This window comes from Scleropages formosus, chromosome 25 (genome assembly GCF_900964775.1).
Source record: "Scleropages formosus chromosome 25, fSclFor1.1, whole genome shotgun sequence".
Taxonomy (NCBI): domain Eukaryota; kingdom Metazoa; phylum Chordata; class Actinopteri; order Osteoglossiformes; family Osteoglossidae; genus Scleropages; species Scleropages formosus.
Genome location: NC_041830.1, coordinates 16,613,219 through 16,633,736, shown reverse-complemented (window position 1 = coordinate 16,633,736; position 20,518 = coordinate 16,613,219). Strand labels below are relative to the sequence as shown.

General features: G+C 47.1%; 2 protein-coding genes across 5 annotated transcripts; both read right to left on the bottom strand.

Moving 5' to 3' along the window:
* Positions 1-595: 595 nt before the first annotated feature.
* On the bottom strand, positions 596-3,206 carry LOC108921529 (claudin-1-like). Its single transcript, XM_018731022.2, has 4 exons — positions 2,803-3,206; positions 1,611-1,775; positions 1,052-1,136; positions 596-929 (listed from the first exon to the last, which is right to left on the bottom strand). Exons 1-4 carry the CDS (start codon positions 3,023-3,025, stop codon positions 758-760), a joined length of 645 nt encoding a protein of 214 aa, XP_018586538.1. The 5' UTR covers positions 3,026-3,206; the 3' UTR covers positions 596-757.
* A 318-nt stretch (positions 3,207-3,524) lies between these two features.
* On the bottom strand, positions 3,525-18,768 carry LOC108921743 (coiled-coil domain-containing protein 50-like). Of its 4 annotated transcripts, XR_003797328.1 has the most exons (13): positions 18,585-18,768; positions 15,806-15,868; positions 15,059-15,188; positions 14,506-14,596; positions 14,036-14,141; positions 13,293-13,748; positions 12,553-12,677; positions 12,373-12,417; positions 11,977-12,066; positions 11,774-11,856; positions 11,464-11,570; positions 11,068-11,337; positions 3,525-4,024 (listed from the first exon to the last, which is right to left on the bottom strand). XR_003797328.1 is itself a non-coding variant. In XM_029249207.1 (12 exons), exons 1-12 carry the CDS (start codon positions 18,631-18,633, stop codon positions 11,318-11,320), a joined length of 1,365 nt encoding a protein of 454 aa, XP_029105040.1. In that variant the 5' UTR covers positions 18,634-18,768; the 3' UTR covers positions 10,625-11,317. The 4 variants fall into 4 exon arrangements, 3 of the variants coding, with proteins under 3 accessions (XP_029105040.1, XP_029105041.1, XP_029105042.1); XM_029249207.1 differs by lacking the exon at positions 3,525-4,024 and having other exon boundaries at positions 10,625-11,337; XM_029249208.1 differs by lacking the exon at positions 3,525-4,024 and having other exon boundaries at positions 10,625-11,337; positions 11,774-11,853.
* Positions 18,769-20,518: the final 1,750 nt, after the last annotated feature.

Genomic DNA, 20,518 nt, shown 5'->3' with positions numbered 1-20,518 from the left:
TGCAACCCCCTATGGGACAAGCGGTTTCAGATGACTCTGTGTGTGTGTCCGTCCCCTACAGGTTTTAGCCCGGAAGATTCATCAGTTCAAGTTCTGAGGTTCCACTGTAGTTATACTATACTGTATATTGTAAACTATACTGCAGTGTACACACCTTTAACTACTTAAAATTTACATTTTTCTATTTATAGCACGGGGTTGGGGTGCCCTGTGACAGACTGACATTGCATCCTGGATGTGTCCACTCCCCCTCCAGCCTTAAGCCCTGTGTTGCCGGGTTAGGCTCCCGCTCCCTGCGACAAGTGGTTCAGATGTGTGTCCGACAGGTTTTAGCTTGAAAGGTTCAAATAGATGTTGTGTAAAAAAAAAAAAAAAGAAAAAACTACATCTGCAATAAAGTTGTGCAAAGTAATTTATTTGCAAAAATGTATAAAAGGAAAACATTTCCAACTCGGGACACTAATCTCCTCCTGTAACAGATCCACTGGAGGGCCACACACACAGTCATGGCACTGTCTATAGGAAACCTATGACAGCAGTGTGTACTGAAGGTAGAATTACCTTTAGAGCCTTAGTACCTGACTACTGGCCTCCAGAAAACTCTCTCCTACCCCCCCCCCCAGAATTATACATACAGCACTGCCTATGGCCTTGTTGTGGATGATTCACACAATTTCTCTATGATACACATTATACAAGCTAGGACAGGGCTCTGCTCCCATTGGTCCTAGAGGGTCGCCCCTCGCTGACCCCTTCTTTACACATAGCCGGAGGCAGGGGTGACAGTGGGCTGGACGCTCTTGGGGTAGCGTGGAGCTTGCCTCGAGTTGGAGCTGGCACCCTTGCACTGACAGCACAGGAAAGCCCCGCCCAGAATGGCGAGTGCCATGGCTCCCCATCCCACAAAGAGGGCGGCGCCAAACTCATATCTGCAAACAAACCCCGCCACCCCGCAGTGAGCAGCGTGCATCGTACAAGTCCGCGTCTAAGTGATGGCGCATATACATACCCAGGCATTTTACTTGCAACGCATCTCTGAACGAGTGCATACCTGGCATTGGTTGGCGTGAACGGGTTGTAGAAATCCACAGCGATTCTATTCGCAAACCAGGAGGTTCCCACCAGAGCGCAAAGTCCTGCGACACCCAGGAAGGAAAAAGCTCTTCACTGACAAGCATCAACTTGAGCAAAATGAGCCTAGTGTTACACTAAGCTGCTTTACACTGCCCTATGAAACAGGTATCAATTCAGGGTAAGTGCCTTCATCAAAGGAAGTGGAGAGGCACAGCAGGTGGGGGATTCGAACCCAGGTCCTTCACACTGCAAGATGAAAGCTCAACCCACTGCTCTACCCCCCACAGCCTTTGGACCCAACACTCACAGGCAGTACCCTTGAGCAAGGTACTGAGCCAGTAAAATTAGCCAGCTGTATAAATGGGTAAGGAATTGTAAGTTGCTTTGGCTGAAAGCATCACGTAAATGGGTGCAGTGCGTTTGGCCTGTTTCTGCTCTCTGGTGGGTCTGGGGTGCGTCCCCTCCCTCTCCGGCCTTGCGCCCTGTGCTGCCGGGTGAGGCTCCGGTTGGCCACAACCCCGACCAGTCTCCCTCACCTGCTACGATGAAGAGGGCCCCCCCGGCGACGGCCACCTTGTTCTTCTGCTCCGGGGCATCAGCGAGGCAGGTGGTGCACTTCATACCCACCATGGCCACCAGAATAGCGAAACCAGAGAACAGGATGGATGTGATCATCAAGGCCCGAGTTGCCTGGATCTGTGCTGGAAGGGAAAGAGAAACATCATGACACCAGTGCACCAGCCTCACCTTTATTATTAATAAAATTATTACGCTAACATTTTCATCCAGCGTGACTTACAGGATGAGGTTTATACACTGACGCTTACACTGATTTAGCCATTTATACAGCGGGGTAATTGTTACTGTATCGGTTTAGAGTAAGTACCTTAATCAAGGGTACTGGAGCAGAAGGAGGGATTTGAACCCACACCCTTCAACACCAAAGGGAGCAGCTCCAACCACCTTGCTACCTGCTTCCCACCATTGCACAGCTGCATATTTTACTGTAGCAGTTTAAGGTAAGTACTTACCTTAAATGGATACAGTACCTAGTACAGTACTTCTACTCTACTACTACCACCTGAACCTACTCCAGTGGTTCTAACACAGGTCCCTACAGTGCAGGGCTTGAACCACTACGCCACCTGCTGCCCCTAAAAAAATATAAGGCATTACTTGTTTAAATGTGCTGCACTGGATGTGATAAAGGTCTTTTTCTCTGTGGGGTCCCTGGTTTGTTGCCTCCGGGCAATGAGTCAAATCAACACTGACCAACCTGAAAACATTGCTATGAGGTTCCGGAAATGTTTCTAGAACATTCTGTGAGCAGAGAGCGGGGGGTCTCCATTACGGCTGGGTGTGCACCACCTTTCCATGCTGGAGGAGGGAAGAATCCAAGACAAAACAGGCCATTCCAGGAATTTGCCCGACTTGCAGCTACATGTATGGGCATCTTGGGGGGGGGAGTGGTGGAATTGCAGCACAAGTGGAGCACAGAAGGGCTGAAAAACCTTGTTTCTAAATACAGAAGTCATTTTAAGGGCCCAGTTTCACCGATTCTTAGAGCATGAAAGAATTTTTGGTTCATTTCCAACAACATACTGAACGCCTTAATCGATGCACATCGTTTCCGCCATTGATGTTATTAACAGAGAGGCAGGAGGCTGAGCTACGTACCGTAGTACATCTGTCGCGTCACCGTACTCGGAGGCGCGGAACGTGACTTACCGGGCACCTGGAGCAGGGAGTCGTACACCTTGCACTGGACCTGGCCCGTGCTCTGCGACACGCAGGACTTCCAGAGGCCCTCGTACATGGCCTGTGCCGTCACAATGTTGTCCCCCGCGTACGAGGACGCCTTCCACTCCACCATAGTGGTGGACGCGATTAAGCCGATGAAGCCGATGACGGCCATCGAGAAGCCCATCATCTGGATCGCAAAGTTTGCCATTTTCGGCTCCCAAGCAGGTCGCTAAATTCAAAAATTAAAAAAGGTTAATTCAACACGAAGAGAGATCCGGTCCTGGCAGAGGGTGCGGCGAAGGCGTCCGTCTCCCTCTCCACGTCTTCGCCGTCTCTTAGGGTCGACCTGAGTGAAGATGCTGAGGCTCAGAGCCCAATTTAAAGAGGCACCAGGTGACTCAGTAGCTCCCCCTCATGGTTTCTGCTGTCCACTGCATGCGTCGCAGAAACTGCAGCTTCCCCCTTACACTCCCGCCGGCTGTGTCATTGTAGGCCCCCTCTGCAAAGACCCCGCCATGGCCCCCATTCGCGCTCATCACCCAGCATTCCATCAGGTGCCACGTAGAGCTCTCCTTTCCCTCCGGAGGATGCCGAGGGCTGGAGAGCAGACCGTGTGCAGAAAGAGGAAAGAGAGACTCGCAGCGTTAAGCTACTTACGCTGATTTACCCATTAATACAGCAGGGTAATTTGGACTGTATCGATTCAGGCGAAGTACCTTGATCAGGGGCTCTACAGCGTGAGGTGGGATTCGAACCAGTGACCTCAAACCCAAATCAACAGCTGTCGGCACTCCGCTGCCCATCATTCACCAACTCCTGCTCAGGGCCAATATTGTCAGTTATTAGATTTATGAGAGTCCAGTGGATTCTTGTACCCTCCAGCCGTTTGGTGTCTGTCAGACATGGGAAAAATGAGAGCCGATCTGGATCAGAGAGCTGAGGAATGTTTCACACCCCGAGGCGACGCAAACAAGCGAGCGCTTTGCAGAATGTGCGATAAGGACACTTGTACTGCGCTGCGTTGTCTTGCCGATAGGACGCGTTTGGGACCGGGAGTTCTTAACTGCTGCGAGCATTTTGGAGGCTCTGCTGACGAAAGCGTGTTGCTCCGCTCTTGAGCTTCGAAAGGCCGAGACCCTCGAAGGGAAGGCGAAGGGTCCCGGGAGCTGCGGGCCAGCATGTGGGGACACGTTGCAGTTTCCGCCCCCTAAAATAGGAACATCGTAAGCAGGAGGGAGACTCGTCTCCATACATGTTTCCATGACTCATTTTTGTACAAGTATGAAACCGGTTATGTCATGAAACACACCACTCACCCCTCATATCGTGACACTTTTTACCCTTAGTTACTCGTCAGGAAGACCTTTCAGAAGCACATGTTACAGGAGTTTAGAAATAAAAAAAGATGCGGATGCAGTGGGACTATGATTTTAAATTTTCCGTGCAAAGCAAAATTCACTTTTGGTTTGTGGAAACAGACAATTCCAGATTGTGAAGTTTGTACACTGAGGTACTTAGGATGATTTACCCGTTGATACTGCTGGGTACTTTTTACTGTATCAATTCAGGGAAAGTACTTTCATCAAGGGTACTACAGAAGGACCAGGGATTCAAACCCGGGTCCTTTTCTGCAGAGAAACACTTTAACCACTGTGCCACCTGCTGCCCCATTGCAGAACATCCCTTCCATACAGGTGAGAAGCACTTTCTGTTGATGAGCCTCCATTTTTGGCCTCACCTCACGAATCGTAACCTGAAACGGACGGACAATGAAGCATTATAGGGTAAGATTCTACATACTCTCTTTACCACAGTGAACTTTTTTCCTGCCCTGACATTGCCGCAGTAGCTACACTGGGCCTGTGTTATGTGCTTCACGGTGCGTTTCCCCGCTTCACCTGGAAGCCACGCAGACATGTCCCTACCTGCGTGTTGCAAGGCCCCCGCCTGAGAAACAGCCCAGGAATGTGCGAACGATGAATCACGACGACCTGATTTGGTTGTAGGAATTTTGCACAGATAAATTCAGTTGTAGGGTTAACGCAGGGGGTGGGAGGGCCACAAACAGATTTTAAAATATGTAAATCATTCATGCTGCAACAAAGTGAAGCACTTGGTGAGAAACATGCCAGGGCAGGTCATCTGACCAGTTACACACTGCTCAGCGAGAACAGAACCAGCCAGAAGATACATGACTTTTGTGTTGGCTGGTGGCAGGGGGGTTAAAGGGTCTGAAATTTAAAACGTGGAGGGAGACAGAAACACGAGCGGATCGTAGAATAATGGCTGAGAATTAAAATTGCCACAGTTCACAGCAAACAGCATCAATGTGACCTTCTCACATGCCTGCACTGTGTGGAATAAAGAAACATGGACTTTACCAAATGAGCTGCACTGGATGTGAAACAGCATCTCTTGCACTTCCAAAAACTGCCACGTGGTGTCGCTAAAAAAAACCCTCGTTACTTTTCCCAACTCCTTAATTTAAAACTAGGAATTATAGAACTGTACCACTGTGACCATGTAAAGGTAAACGGGGTTTATCGAAGCTGTCCTCGTGAGTTCATAAAAATGTCATTTAGGTCATGCAATATATTTTTTCCTGTCGTTCTCATCCAAAAGCCCTTAGCAGACACGTATCTCACTTGAAACATGAGGCATTATAGCGAAACACTTTTACAACAGTGCCCTCTAATGGACAGCCTGAGCATGTGCTGAATTTCTTGGGTATTTCGTTGAACTGACGGTAACGTTACACAGCTGTATAAATGCAGTAAGTAAATCAGTGCATGCAGCGTAAGCTTTTAAGTCGCTTCAGAGAAAAGCACCTAAAAAGGAGTGAAAGTACATACAAACATACACTCAAATACTATAAAGAACTGTAAAGAGATAAAATAGAGGAGCACATACTGTGTAACGTTGTCGCTGTGATTAGTCAAGCCTTCAAGGGGGTGTGGAAAAGAAGCTGGTCCAGCCAGCTCTCCATCTACCTGCAGGCTTTGGCTGGGGATGCATCAATGGAACCGGCCCACCATCATTCCTGTACCAAGCGCGTCTTCCCTGCAGCCAAACGGCACATGGGCTCCGACATGGCCAACTCAGGAACGTCTGCGGTCCAGCACTAGGCCTACGTTTCACCGTCTGGGATGTTGCAGATGATGAAAACTGAGACCGGTAGAGTGCACCGAGTACAGTTCAAACACGCCGGACAGATCCCCAGTGCTCATGGGTATTTGGGGTAAATAGGCGAGTTCACCACAAACACCAAACAGCGTTGAGGAAAGTAGTCAAGTCCACAGAGACACAGGGCAGATGGACAGGAAAGGGGCAGTCAAAGACCAGCATGGGGGAGGGGACAAGGTCCAAGGAAGTGCAAGGGCATTGGGTTAAACCATAAAGGGGGGGGTGGACAGCAGGGGTCATAGGATTACCAAGTTTCGCTACAAACACTCAGCAGCGCTGGGGACATTACCACACCCACACCTCACCTACTAGTCAGGGGTGCAAAGCAGATTTTTACATAGTTTTAAAAAGCGATCAGTGACGCACAGCAAAAGGCCAAGGAATTTTTTTGGTGTCTCACAAACTGCTGGCAAAGTTTTCACTTTCATTTCCTGCTCGAGGAAGTGCGTTGAGGTGCTGCAGCCTCGAACGTCCCTCTGTCAGGATGGACCGGTTCCCCCACCCAACAGCCCTACAGCCCCATATGGAGGCATCAAGCCCGGGCACACCAACGCCCAGACATCAGTCAGAGCCGATCGCTTGAGAGCAACCAGTCTCAGTGGGAAATGCTCGTGCCCCATAAAGACCAGGATTGACTGTGGTACAAGATCACGCGTGGGGCATTTATATAAAAGATGGAATCACAATCGCCCACTTTGTCAGAGTGTGAGCAGATGGCAGCAGGGATACGATGGACCCTCAACCTGAGAGTCGAACCACGTGGAAGAAGAGAGGCCTGTCAGAGAGAGGTGGACGTGGGAGGACACATCATGGGACATTCCCAGGCGTAACAGGTAAACAGATGGGCTTTCCAAAGACGCACCTCAGTGGCTCTGGGTTCCTGGCAGCTCCAGGATGAACCCTGAGCCGTCGGAGGCGTGCTGTCGGATTGCAGCTCTTATTTTCACGTGTCCTGCTGAACCGTGCCAGCTTCTGCTTCAGCGATCTGTCGGAACTCGGGTGATGATTTTAAACGATCATACATGGGGAGAGTAAATTAAAGCTCATAGGTGCAAGTGCTCTGCCACCAGGTAGAAACCAGTGACCCTCACATGCCCACGATTCCCACCGACTGTTATGGATGATCGTTGGCTGTTTGCGCTGCGTACGTTTCCAATAACAACATATACCGGTTTTTCCTGAAGATTCGCCCCAGGCGCGAGTGAGAAAGTACCTGCAAACGAGACGAATTGCAACGCAGATCACAGCCACCTGGATCCACCACGGTAAAGGGTGTCCTCTGGAAAAAGCTGAAGGAAAGTTACATTTCGACTGTTCCTGTCTAGACGGGTGTTTGTGTGTTTTAAAGAGACGGTCTACGGAGAGGAACTGCCCGCACCCTACAGACCACTTCATGCCCAGGTGAGCACTGAACCTCTCTCCTACCTGCTCAATCAAAACCTTCCATCAGGACACTTCAAATCAGCCTTTACAGTTGCACATAAGTGAAAGTGATAAGGTGTATTTTTGGGTTTATTTTCCCTGCAGGCCTCATGTAACTGTTCAAACAGCCACTCTGAAAAGTGTTTCCCTCAGCATGCTGTTCTACACAGATTTAACAAACGCATGTTTTCTCACCCTTCTGAGCCAAAAATGTGACACACTCATAGAAAGAGCAGCATTTTAGTAAAAGGAGGTCTGATGACAGTTTCCATCCCACAGATTGAGTGCAAAAAAGTGCAGCAGTTGCTATATATTTAAGTAAAATTTAATGTAATGGGACTGTAATATATAATCAACTAAAACAGCACTTTAGAAATAATAGAAAAAATAAAACACACCTCCTGGGAATTTGTGTTGCGCTGAGGTCTCACTGAATATACAAGTTTTAAAATGTAGTGTATCATCAACATTGAGCTTAAATATCTTGTGCTGGTGTCTAATTGCAGAATTATTAATGCAGTACTTACTGATGCTGACACTTTTATCCAAAATGATTTATAGCATCTGATGTTCATGCAGCAGAGTCATTTTTACTGTACCAGTTCAGGGTAAGAACTTTGCGTGAAGGTACTACAGCAGCACTGAGGCTGGAAAGTAACGACTGGCAGGCTACAGGGCAGTGTCCTTAAAGACATGAAAAGACAGTTGTTGCAACAACTAACATTTATCACCATGGTTGCTAAGACAGTGACTTTATAAAGTGCATGAATGTATTTTTTTCCAGCTCCTTGCCACACTAGAGACAGTTGCCAGCACTGCTGGAAACTTTGCCTGAGATGTTTGAATGATTTCAGTCATCGTTTCTGGTAGCGCGAGCCACTGGATACAACCCCATGAAGTAAAAACAGTGTAAAACAGGCACCTGACAGTTATTACAGTTGCTATTCAGTGTTCAGCAGTAGGGGGCAGTGTGATCACAGAGAGGGACTGATGCCAACTGACCATGATACTGAGTGGAACTTGCTGGAGCCACAGGGTGATGCCAGGGGACAGAGGCACCCCCCACAGGCTGTTCACGGCTGCGCAGCCTTCCCCCGGGGCAGGGGTGCGGTCAAAATCTCAGGCATGCAGTCCAACTGGCTTGAAGCATCCAACCGTTCTGCATGTATTCTGCTCCAACATGCGGTAAAATGAACACCAAGTTCAGCAAAAGGTGGCTGCAACCCAACAGACTCATCTGGAGATCAGTACTTTTATTCCTTGGATGAGCCGGAAGTCAGATTTGTACGAACACAGGGTTTAAATAAACGTAAAAATAAAAGGAAAAGAGGACGGTGCAACTTCAAAGACATGCTTCAAATGCCAAAGTATAAAAATGTGAAACACAAAGCATTTAATGATCAAGAATGATTAAATTAACTGCGCAGCTCAGATCAAATACAGCAAGAGCACATTCAAAGCCATGTATTCATTTACATATCTTTCTCAACTGAATATTCTTCTCAATATGTCTGATACTTGAATAAAGTAATTTAAAGTCATACATTTGTATCTCAATCTCTTTTGAACATTCAATAGGTTTGTGCCTAAGATGCCACTGGTCTGCACAAAATATGAATAAAATTGCAACACAAACCGTTGAAAAAGAAGCAGAAGGAAATAAAGCTGAAAAATGTTGGCAGTAGCAAGTTCCTTACTGTCTCCTGTCGTGACACAGCAGTGAAGAACCACTCCACTGCAGCGTCAGGCTGCTTTCAGCACAATACATGCGGTTATGCAGTGATAAAATGTCTCTGAAAACACACAACAAGGACCTTCCTTGTTTGACAGGATTGCCAGACAAGGTGCTGGAAACCCCGATCTGAAAGGTGTCCGAAAGACTAGTTCAATGGCCAACGGGCTGCTGTACCCTTCATTGAGGCACCAACTAGACCTGCTTTTCTGACCATCACTGCCACCCAGCAGTGAAAATGGTGAACTGCAGCTTGCGGAGAGCATTTGCCTTTGGAGAATAAACTTGACAACCAAAAACAGCGAAGTGCTAAATGCCCTTTTTGGACAAAACCATAGAAGTATTTTTCCCCCAACAGAAAATTCAATAAAAATAACTTCTTCTGAACATGATCTGCTTTCTGACTCAGCTGTTCCCATCAAGCTAGTAATTAACATTTAGATTGGTTTGGAGGCTTTAAATCTTGAAGACAAACAGCTTGCTGTCAAACAAATGGCATCATTGTATAAAGAAACATTCAAGGCCTTGTACAAAACCATACCATACATGTTTCAAGAGGCCACTGCTATATTGACACCATCTGCTGCCAACAGGTGACATTAAATTCATACAAACCCCTCTTTTTCAATAAAATGCTGAATAAATACCTTTCATCATTAAAAAAAAAAAAAAACACGGTATTCCATTGAACAAAGTTGTATATATAATACCACCTGAGTTTAGTGCTAATGACTGTATAAAGGAATTTACTCTAATTTTAAGCATTTCTTTACAAGTCACAGTTAAAAACTATAGATCATCTATTTTAATGCCAGCATAAGATGTCAGCACTTTTCTTCGCAATTAAACTAACAGGCAAATATTCGCTTTTAAACACTTTCTTTGAAAAGAGTGCTTTCAGTTTGGCCACAAACATGTTTAGACCCTACTGGCCACTAGGGGGCAGCTCTGTATGAAAAATTGAGAGCAGAAAAAACTATTTGATGAGTAAGGTCTAAAACTACAACACTGATTCTTGCATCTGAAAAATATACAGATGTTCAGCACACCGGAGACTTGGATTCGATCCCCCAACTCTAGCTACAGTACCCTTGAGCAAGATACTTACCCTAAAATTGCTGCAGTAAAATCACCAGCTGTGTAAATGGATAAATAATTGTAATCTTGTACTAATGGTAAAGAAGTTTGATCCATGTGCCTAACTAAGCGAGTCCAGATCACAAATTGTACTGTAGGTCACTTGGAGTACAATACATGTATATTTACAATACCACTTGCTAATTTTGCCACCAAAAAAACTGTTTTGAGAGGCCAGCTCTTTGGTGGATTAAATATGGTGAACACTAGAGAGACACTAAAATGTACAAGGATCGGGCTTCCCTTTTTGCACACAATTGATAGGAATGGTGTAGTGGTCCACAAAATTCTCACGGTGTTTATGAAAGCATGTGTTATATAAAGACATTTCCATGTTGGAATCCACGATATGATACAAACGTATTGCCCGAAAAAGCATCACTATAGCCCTGAGGACATAAAAGACAGGCATTGCTGTGCCTTGAAGGCCTCCTCACCCCATTCAACTATGAAAGCGATGAAGGCCTGTGGTATTCCTCAGGGCCCAGTCTTGGGTCCCAGCAAAAAATGAAAGACTGGCAAACAAAACACTTCCACAAAAAAAAATATGTCATGGAAGTGACAGTGCAAATGTGTTACTGAAACATGAGAAATTAACTTGTTAGGTTTTGGCTGCCATGTCCCCATAACCCCTGTAGACTTCTACAGATTAAAATTGTGGAGCCATGAAGTCAGCGCTGGTGAGATCAAGATCACAAGACCCCACGGTGAAGACTACTCAGAACAAACATCCTAGTGCATTCTAGATGCTTCCCATCACAGCTTTTGGTATTTACCGTGGACAGCTGCCAGGGAGCAGGAGTTCCTCTTTCTCTTTCTGGTTTGGTATTAGAATGTTGATGAGTTGAAATTTCATGCCACATAAAAATTTGTTCCCTTTTCTGTGTCTCGGTGCTCAAAGAAAAACAAGTGACCTGTTCTTGGACTCATGGCACGTTGGGGGGATTTTCACTGATGCTTGACAAATTACCCCGAGGCCACCTAGCTTCAAAAACTGAATTGATTAAAAAGGGGAACAAATCCCAGTCACTGCCTGTGAAAGGAACCTGTTGAGAGATAGAAAGAGTCTGATATGAGCAAAAAAAAAAAAAAGACACGGTATACAACTTTACCCAGCAAAGCTCAACAAGTTCAGGACACTTGGTGTACCAGGATTAACATGGGAAAGTTACCCTTGTGTGTGGCCTCAGGCCTGCTGGATGGCTGGGAGGAGTAGGAGGGCTTCAGGGGCATGTAGGTGGACTCCACGTTCTCATACTTGTATGAAGGAGGTGGTGGCCTAAGACAGATCAGGAGTAGACATCAGAGTTCAACACCAAGTCATCACTCAACATCATTGGCAATCCTCTTGATTTTGCCTCCAGTGCCATAAGCCATATTTATTGTCATCCTCTTCTTGAGCCAACATATCTGTAGTCTGAACAAACTGTCAAGGTCTAAAACAGTCAAGCAGAACAGCGCTCTGGACCAGAAGCATGGTACCTCACAGGCTTCTGGCTCCGTGTTCGGTTGATCTCGCCCTCTTCTTGTGACCTGGGCCTGGCCACCCCCTCTGAGCCAGACTGCTGGTGGCATCACGCAATGCACGGAAAGAGAGACTGCTTTAGAAAGTCTGTCTCTCAATGAAGGAGCCTATTTTTTCTAAATGCGCCAACAGGCTATAATGGTACAAACATGAATGTAACCTTAAAGTCTCCCTGTGGCCGCCTCTTGTCCCAGTTCTTGGACTTCATGAAGTTCTTCTTCTCTTCCTCCATGATTAGCCGAGCAATTTCCTGACAAAGCAAAATGAAACGAGCAATCTTCAAAACCTTAAGAGAAGGGACAGAAGTTACTGCAACTCCAAAATCTGAGCTCTGTGTTGACACCACCCCAGGTGAGGTTTCAACCACACTGAAAGAATCAATGGTCCAACAGGATTCACTAGGAAGACAAAGACTATTAATTAATTGGACACAAACAAATGTTTGTTATCCAGTTTCACCCAAAACAATCCTGAACAAAACCACTTCACCATAGAACAGTGAAGGAGGAGAAGAAGCCTATAGTATATTCCAAGACCCCAGACATTGTCCACTCACCTCATCCTTGGCAACCTGAGCTGCCCGCTTGTCCAACTGAGATGCCTGGGGAACCATGAAAAGATAACCAGGTCACCAAACTCACATCATATCAAGAGGAACCAGTCAAGATCGAAGCTTCTGTGGTGTTACAGGTGGTCAATATCTGGATGAGGAGAAAGACCACTGTCTCACACTCACCTTTAGCTCTTCCTCCTGCAACCTCCTGGCCACCTTCAAGTCCTTAAACTCCTGATCCTGCATGTCTAGATGGGCAATGCTCTTGGTCACGTCCCCAATGCCATATTGGGCTTGTGTATTCCAGCCTACAGAGGAGCCATGACACCACAAAGTGTTTGTAATTATGAAAATTATATGTAGACTTGTCAATTATTCTAGATTTGTCACGCCAGTCCTCGAGAGCCGCAGGATGTGTAGGTTTTTGCCCCATCTTGTATCTTCACTGGTTCTAAGCTGAACAGTGCATAGCCTTGCTTCAGGAGTTTCAGGTACTCATGCAAATATACTCTGGTAAAACCTGCAGAACTGCGATGGCCGAGGACTGGCATTGGTTGTGCGTCACAAATGAGAGCCCTTGATCACCCAACAAAAGACAGCTAATGAAGGAAAATTTTGAACAAAGACAGCTAATGAATGAAAAATTTGAAGGATGCTTGGAGGTCACGATCAAGCCGCGAGATGAACCTGCTTGATTACTTTGGGAGAAAAGGAGATGGCGAACAGTATGACTGCAGACAATTTGAACCCTGTGAGGAACAATAATGTTGGTTTGATTTTGGAGCCAAGCTGACAGGCTGGGAGGGTGCAGGACTGAGCACCAACACCAGGATCCTTCACACACAGTGGCAGCAGACAAACCCTGGCCGGTACGACATTTTCCAGATACAGCCCACCACCTGCAGCGCCACGCCGCACTCTACCTGGACCTCGAGCAGGTCGTGGCGGCCACTTGTTTTCCTGCAGATCCTCCTGCCCCCCTGCTGGCCTCCCCTGGCCCTGGCTTCCACTGGCCCACGCCACCTGGGCCCGGATGCCACCAGGCACAACGTCTTCTAGACTTTCGTCTTTCTGGGGTTCTCCGTCAGCCATCCTGTCCCTCAGCGGGTCCTCCTCCTGCTCTCCCTCTGCGCTGCCATCCCTGCCTGCCTCGTCCAGCTCTCGATCAGAGCCAAACCGGGGTGGCGGAGGCCTTTCTGGCTTCTCCTTCTTTTGAGCAGGCCTCTTAGAGTCCGATGAGTCCCGGGACCTTATACATTCTTCATCACCAACCCTACTGAAGCCCAGTCTGCTTCGGCCAGCTTCTAAGGGGGCAGGTTTGGATCCCCAGACTGGAGACAGGGCCTCTGAAGACCTTGGCTCCCTGCGAAATAGGAAGGCTGCGGGGAATGGGTGGGATTAGACAACGAGGAGAGGAAGGTGTTGGCTGACTGATGTCCGTCTCAGAACCTGGTTGCCTGGGATGACTATGACAACTATTCAGACGGCTAGGAAAACCAGCACAACACAACAAAGAACCAGCTGAGCATGGGCGGTTATGGTCACGTGACTAAAGCACACAAGAGAAAAATGTGGCTGGAGTTGAACCGGATCAACTGCTTACTGGAAGTTCCTCACAAAAGCCCACAAGGAAGACTGAGCTGAAGGCCACCGACGCCTACAGTACCTCCTTTGTCCTCGTAGTGGGGCTCCTCGAAGGTCACAACCTGCTTTGTACTCCTCTTCTTCCTTCGCTCTTTCACCTCCTTCTCCTGGAGTTTGCGTGCAATGGCCTGTAGAGAACATATGACTCAAGATCAATGGGAAACCCAATGAAGGTGTGGCTCAACCCGGGATCCTAGACCACCAAAAGGAAGCGCAAAGCCTCCACAAGCCCAAAACTTCACTTTAAAACCCTTTATCATGTCAGAATTTTATTTCTGGACTCAACAGTCGGGGCATAAACTAATAAACATGACAGAGTGAATAATCTCAGCGGCAAACATTTCCAATCCAGCAACAACATAGATCCCCAAGGACCGGAGCAGGAAATGAACACACACCCCCACATCGGGCGGTGGGGGCAGTACCGATATTACAGGAAGTGCCAGGATGTGGGCGGAGCCTGCACAAGGACAGCTGTGACTGGACCCTCACCTCGTCCTTCTCTTCCTGCTGCCGCAGCAGCCATGCCTGGTGGACGAGCCGCTCCTGCATCTCCTGGGCAACCTCGCCGTCACTCCGCTCCCTGCAGGCGACGCACCGTCCCGGTCGGGGGTCAAAACAACGAGAGGAAGACTAAACATTAAGCGGCACACGTCTCTTCCACTTCTGTCTTTGATTATTAACACCCATCAAACTGTAGTGAAACTTCATCTATTCCCACGTAGCCCCCATGGTAGGCCATCAAACAGGAAGCCTTTCTAGAACGTTCTCACCTTCACAGACAGTTATGAAAATTTTATGAACCTTTAAATATTTTAAAAAACCCAAATCACAGCATCAGTCTGACTTCCCCAGGCGCCAAAAACACAAATATTTTGCTGGAGCATCACACGAAGGTCTAAAAACAGCACAGCTCCAGACATAGACAATGTCAGCGTATGCTTCCGGAAGCCTCCACTGCTGATGCCTGAATTCAGGGAAAGGCAAAGAACGCTTGGCAGGAGGGACGCTTGTGGGACAGGAGAGCCCTCCACTGCACACGTACATTTTCCCGTGGAGCTGCCGGGCGCGGGCTCTGGCTGCCAGGTCCTCCTCCTCCTGGAGTTGACGGGCCACCTGGATGTCCTGCTGCACCAGCCGGCTCCTGTGTACGTTGGATGCCAGGTGGCTCTCGACTGCGGCGCAGGACGACAAGTAAACATCAACGTTATTAAAAACAATATTCCAAAGGGCTCTGGAAAAACACCTGCACGCGGCTCTCCGGGTGCTTTCAGGTGCAGGCCTGCTGTAGTCGGCCAAGAACCCAGAACGAGAGAGTGTCAGATTTATGCTGAGCTAGTCAAATTGTCTTTAAACACAGATACGCTGCAGTGGTTAGGGTTCGAGGACAGTGCTGACAAGACAGGGCACCAAGGACCTTAGTGTGCAGGAGGAAGTCAAACAATAAAGATAAGTTATAGTGAAGTGAGACAGAAAAATCAAGAACTCTTGTCAGTCTAATACCCTCTGCTCTCAGCAGCTCCTTCCTCATTCCCGTGTGTGTGTGTGTGGGTGGGGGGTGTCATTCAGGGATCTCGAACAGGAAGGAAGCCCACTTTAACAGAGTCATTGTGAAACTGCTCCCTGTTCCGATTAGCGGAAGACTCCTTTGGGATTCCAAACCTGATTATCGGAACAAACTAGAACGTGGAGAATTTGTGGGACCAAACCCACAAAGGTACAACGGAAGGGTCCTGTGAACGTGGACTAATGTCTCCTAGGGGCGTACAGGACGATGCAGAGGCAGACTTACTTTCCTGCTCCTGGAGGCTGTGTGCCAGCGAGTGATCCTCCAGTACGGCAAAGTCGCGGCATGCTGCGAGGGGGGTGGGTAACAACAAGTTGGGTGTTAGTGGGGTGGAGCTGCAGAAACAGTGGCACCGCACTGCCAAGGCCACAGCAACATCCAGGGACGCAGAACTCCGTATGATCATCACGACATCACGGCGTCACGCGATCAGAAAACACCTCCGTCTCACAAAGGAAAAAGTTCGGAACAAACGCAGCATATTTCCACGGAAGATGATTTGGGCAGAAGGTCCTCATAAGGGTGGTTTGTGTCTTTGAGGCTGCTCTCGGCACAGATCGGTAAGACTGTTCACCCTCATGCGACATATTTGATCAAACGGCAATAAGAAACCGTATTTATGCTTTCTTTTTAGATCTATATCCATCTCACAATAAACCCACATCACATGTGGACAAACGGTATCATATCAGCCTGGTATGGTGACTGCTTATGTTCTTAGGTGCTGTACTTTTTTTTAATTATTATTATTATTTAAATGCAGCACTAAGTGTCCTGAAAAGAAGCACGGGCAATAAGGTGTCCACACAGGGTCACTCTGGCGCCATTCCAAACGGCTCCAGCGCAGCCTGGTGAATATTAATACACCAAAAGCCAAATGCATCATTACACAAAAGCCAAGAGACCCTTTCATTGAACACGAGTGACACAGCAGGAGATGTTTAAGAAATACTCAGCATACCATTAATTTAGTAAATGTACACAACCGAACCGAACGTGTATTGTTAATGTTCTGAGAACCGCTGAAGGTCTGAGCTTCACGGGCCTCGTGGAGGGCGGAAATATGACGGAATCTCAGAGGACAGCAGAAAACCTTTGTGCAATCATCCGCAGGCATTTTCCAGGGGCCTCCTGCCGAGAAGCAGCAACAGCAGGCACCACATGGGCCCAGTCCCCCAGCTGACCAGCCATTCCGGAGGATTAAAACAGCCGTTTCCCTTGCAGACTGGTCCTCAGCAGCACGCTCATAGTGCCGGCAGGAAGAACCACGATCGTGACGTCCGACCAGCGTGGACACGAAGAGAACAGATTCCTGACAAGTGACCACTCAGCTATTGTGGACAAAGTGACCGCTGGACCACTAGCGCCAACACAGAGGGAAACAAATGAACGATGAACACGCGACGACCGCACACATTCTCCAGGACCATCACGCACACGTGGATGGGAACACTGGACAGAAGAGCTGGTGGCTGGAGCAGCTGGAGGAGCCGGACAGATGGGCACAGGGACATCTGGAATGACGGGAGGACAATGCTGAGAACAGACAACTACAAGAGCCGTGGGATCGACGCTTGAACGCAGGACCTTGTGAAAGGCAACGCAAACCAGCCAACATCTGCAACGCAATGCAGAAGAAACATAATTCCTGAGAAATAAGTGTGGGACGAGTCACTCAACATCAGGGTGATGTGCGGTCGTCAGACATTTCAGCTCCCTGCTCTCCTCCCGTTTCAGGTCTCCATGACAACCAAAGAGAGACAAAGTGCAGAACTATGAAAATTCCCACTTATAGTACCACACACGGGTACAAGGCAAGTGACAGCAGGAGCTGCGATTTAAAATAGTTACACATTTCAGTTTAACACAACTAATGCGATTAATTACTCGCATAAAAATAAACTTCAGCACGGAAACCTGTTCGCTGTCTTCATGTTTAATGGGAGATGTTTGACTGTCAGGGGCCCAGCTATGCAAGTCTGGCAAAAGCGCATCTGGTCGTGGTCCCCATAGCTCACCACGGTGGGCCATCCAAACACTCAGCATGGGCTTCAAAGACACATTGAAAACCAAGTATACATCATGGGTTTAAAAACAATTACTACTACTATTATTATTATTTCTCCTCCTCTTTTAGATTATTAACCTTACACTGATTGACCCATTTATACAACAGGGTCATTTTACTGTATCAGTTTGTACCGAGTACCTTCATTACAGGTATTACAGCACGAGTGGGATTCGAACCAAACAGCTTTCAGGTTACACAGTCTAGGCACTACGCCACCTACCGGTCCCTAAATTGGTCACAGTTGATGTGTTTGGTAATTGCGTTGAATTACGAGCTGTACGAAGAGGAAAAACACCCACTTCCACAGCATGAGTTTAGATGGAAATTACCCACAATCACTGAAATATAATCTGAGCGGGAAACGCGCGTCTCCTGAACACAAGAAGTTCGGTGTTTTCCGCCATACAGTTTGTACAGATTTCAAATAAAGATAAAAAGGTTCAGTTTATTCTCGCTTTGAACGAGGTTCGTCCCTTTAGTTTCAGCGTTTTACACTTACAGTTGAATCAGAAACAGTTTCAGAGTTTTTCACCCGATAAACAAAAGTTTCAAATAGAAACAAAGTATCAGAGTCGCTCTTTAAATAGAAACAAAGTATCAGACAGAATTGCTCTTTAATTGAAACAAAGAGAATCGAGTTGCTCTTTTAATAGAAACAAAGTATCAGAATTGCTCTTTCTAATTGAAAAGTTTCTCTTAGAAACAAAGTATCAGAGTTGCTCTTTAAATAGAAACAAAGTCAGAATTATTCTCCAAGTCCAAGAGAAACAACTAAGTCGAGTTACTTTTCCAAAACAGTTTAAGTCGGTAAGTTAAGTTCCAGCGACAGCGAGTGTTTTGCTGAAAAAAAGAACAATGTGTGATTCAAGTGACCGGTACTATAAATAACTGTATGAACGTATGGATATGAGGTCGAGTCGCAGACACACGTACCCTCCTTGACCCTCGGGAGGCTCCTCTGGTCCACACAGCCGTCAGCCATGGCTTCTCCAGCTGCTCTCCGCTCCTTCGCGGCTGCTCTTCTGCCTCGCAGGTCCCTCCTCTGTCTCGGCCCCGGGTTCCATATCCAGGCGCGCGCGCGCGTGCACGGATTAAGGAAACGCCGAAAAGTTGCTTTCTACGGCAAGCAGGAGGGGTCAGCGGGAGGGAAACGGGAAAAAAACCAGAGGAGAAGGTTCACCGAGACCTCCTGCTCAGCCTGTTCTACAATTTATTCAAAGACACGTTTTCCTGTTTAAGTAGGAATGTTTCACTAAAAAAGTAAGGGTGCTCTGTCAGATCAAGTCTCACGAACTTTGTTTCCAGTGGGTAGAACGTGCCCCCCTACCCCTCAGCGCTGCTGAATCCCTCTGTGGGCATTCCCAAGTACCACACTCCGTGCTCCACACCACAAATCCTTGTTTTTAGGCAGGAAGGAAGGACAACAAACACTTTCTGGCTCTGATTGCTACTTCCTTTCTCTGCTCTGTGCATCGAAGTGTTGTAGCTGAAAAAATAAAAATGTGAGAGACTGGTCTTGCACCACTTTCTGCAGTAAATATATATTATAATATTTGTTTTTAATAAATATTTATAATATTTCTTTTTTTTTAATGTTTCATAATGCATTTGATCATATCATTGTACAGTCACTGCACATACATTATATGTCTCAGTGCACATAACTCATCTGAGGTTATGAGTGCATTTCCACAGGATTCCACACCATGTCTGTTTTTCCTGTCTATTTGCTGTGCAGTTGGATTTTAACTGTAACTTTGTGATTTTCAGAAGGCCGGAGAATTTAACAAAGTGGTCAAATCAGTTTTCGAAAAGCCCCTAAAAGATTCACAGCTGTCATGTGTTCTCACAGAAAGCCAGATTGCGCTGTAAATAACAGATGGAAAATGGTCACAAGACAGCGCAATCTTGTGCTTTTATATTTGTAATTAACTTGAACAATAAACACGAAGAATAACAGGATGGAAAAAAATGAACTGTCTGCTGTCTGAAGGCGACTCCCAAAGGAAACGTCGGCGCGTCTGGGTTCGAGCACAAAAAGCAGCGGTTTAGTGGGGCATCAGTGACGGGGGTGCAGGGATATGTGACGAAGGGTGTGTTAAAGTCACAAAACTTTAAAAGCCATTCTCTGTTTTCAGACTTGGGGCCTATTTGCCTTGTGCAGTAAAAGCACAGTAAAGGTGCCTTTGAGTGCCTCACACACTAGGTGAGTGATGTGTGCGAAGGCCACTGCTTATTTTTACACGTCAAACAAATGCTTTCCGTGGCAACAAGGTCTCCGTGTTACAGGTGCAGGATACCGGGCCCCCTTTGGGCTCATGAGGAACGTTCTCCAGGCCTTTGTCTCTCACAGCCTGGTGGTGGCGCCATCCCCTGGCTGTCAGTCTTGGACTGCATGTCTTCAGCTCACATTTGAGTTTAAGGGGTACTTGAATTTTGCTTTTTTTTCTCAACGGGCAGCTCAGTGTCGGCTAATTTACTGCAAAATACGATTGAACACAGAGAGGGCCCCACGCTTCCAGCATCGAGCAATAAATCCCACAGTGACAACATTACAGGAGTTACGAGTAGTAAAAGAAATATCTAGTACTGGAAACAAAGGGCAGGCCGATGACCTCGACCTCATGGCCGATTGAAGAGCGCACATCAGTCCACTCAAAATGAATTATAGAAAGGCCACATTGTTGGAAATCCTTGGAAGAGGCATTTTACCATAGTATTTGTTAGTTTTCCATCTGTTTAGTATGGCTCCCAATACTGGTTAACACCTGGCAAATAAATATATTATATCTGGTGACTTGACCCAAACCAGCAAGGCCTTCTGGAGGGAGCAGGGGGTGCAGTGCTAAGTGCTGTAAACTGGCAAT

Excerpts from the sequence above, each read along its gene's own strand:
- LOC108921529 (XM_018731022.2), bottom strand. The coding sequence starts at position 3,025 with ATGGCAAACTTTGCGATCCAGATGATGGGCTTCTCGATGGCCGTCATC. Across the intron at positions 1,776-2,802 it reads CTCCCTGCTCCAGGTGCCCG|CACAGATCCAGGCAACTCGG; the intron begins GTAAGTCACGTT and ends TTTCCCTTCCAG. Across the intron at positions 930-1,051 it reads TTCACGCCAACCAATGCCAG|ATATGAGTTTGGCGCCGCCC; the intron begins GTATGCACTCGT and ends GTTTGTTTGCAG.
- LOC108921743 (XM_029249207.1), bottom strand. The coding sequence starts at position 18,633 with ATGGCTGACGGCTGTGTGGACCAGAGGAGCCTCCCGAGGGTCAAGGAG. Across the intron at positions 12,067-12,372 it reads CTCAGGTTGCCAAGGATGAG|GAAATTGCTCGGCTAATCAT; the intron begins GTGAGTGGACAA and ends TTGCTTTGTCAG. Across the intron at positions 11,571-11,773 it reads CGGAGCCAGAAGCCTGTGAG|GCCACCACCTCCTTCATACA; the intron begins GTACCATGCTTC and ends GATCTGTCTTAG.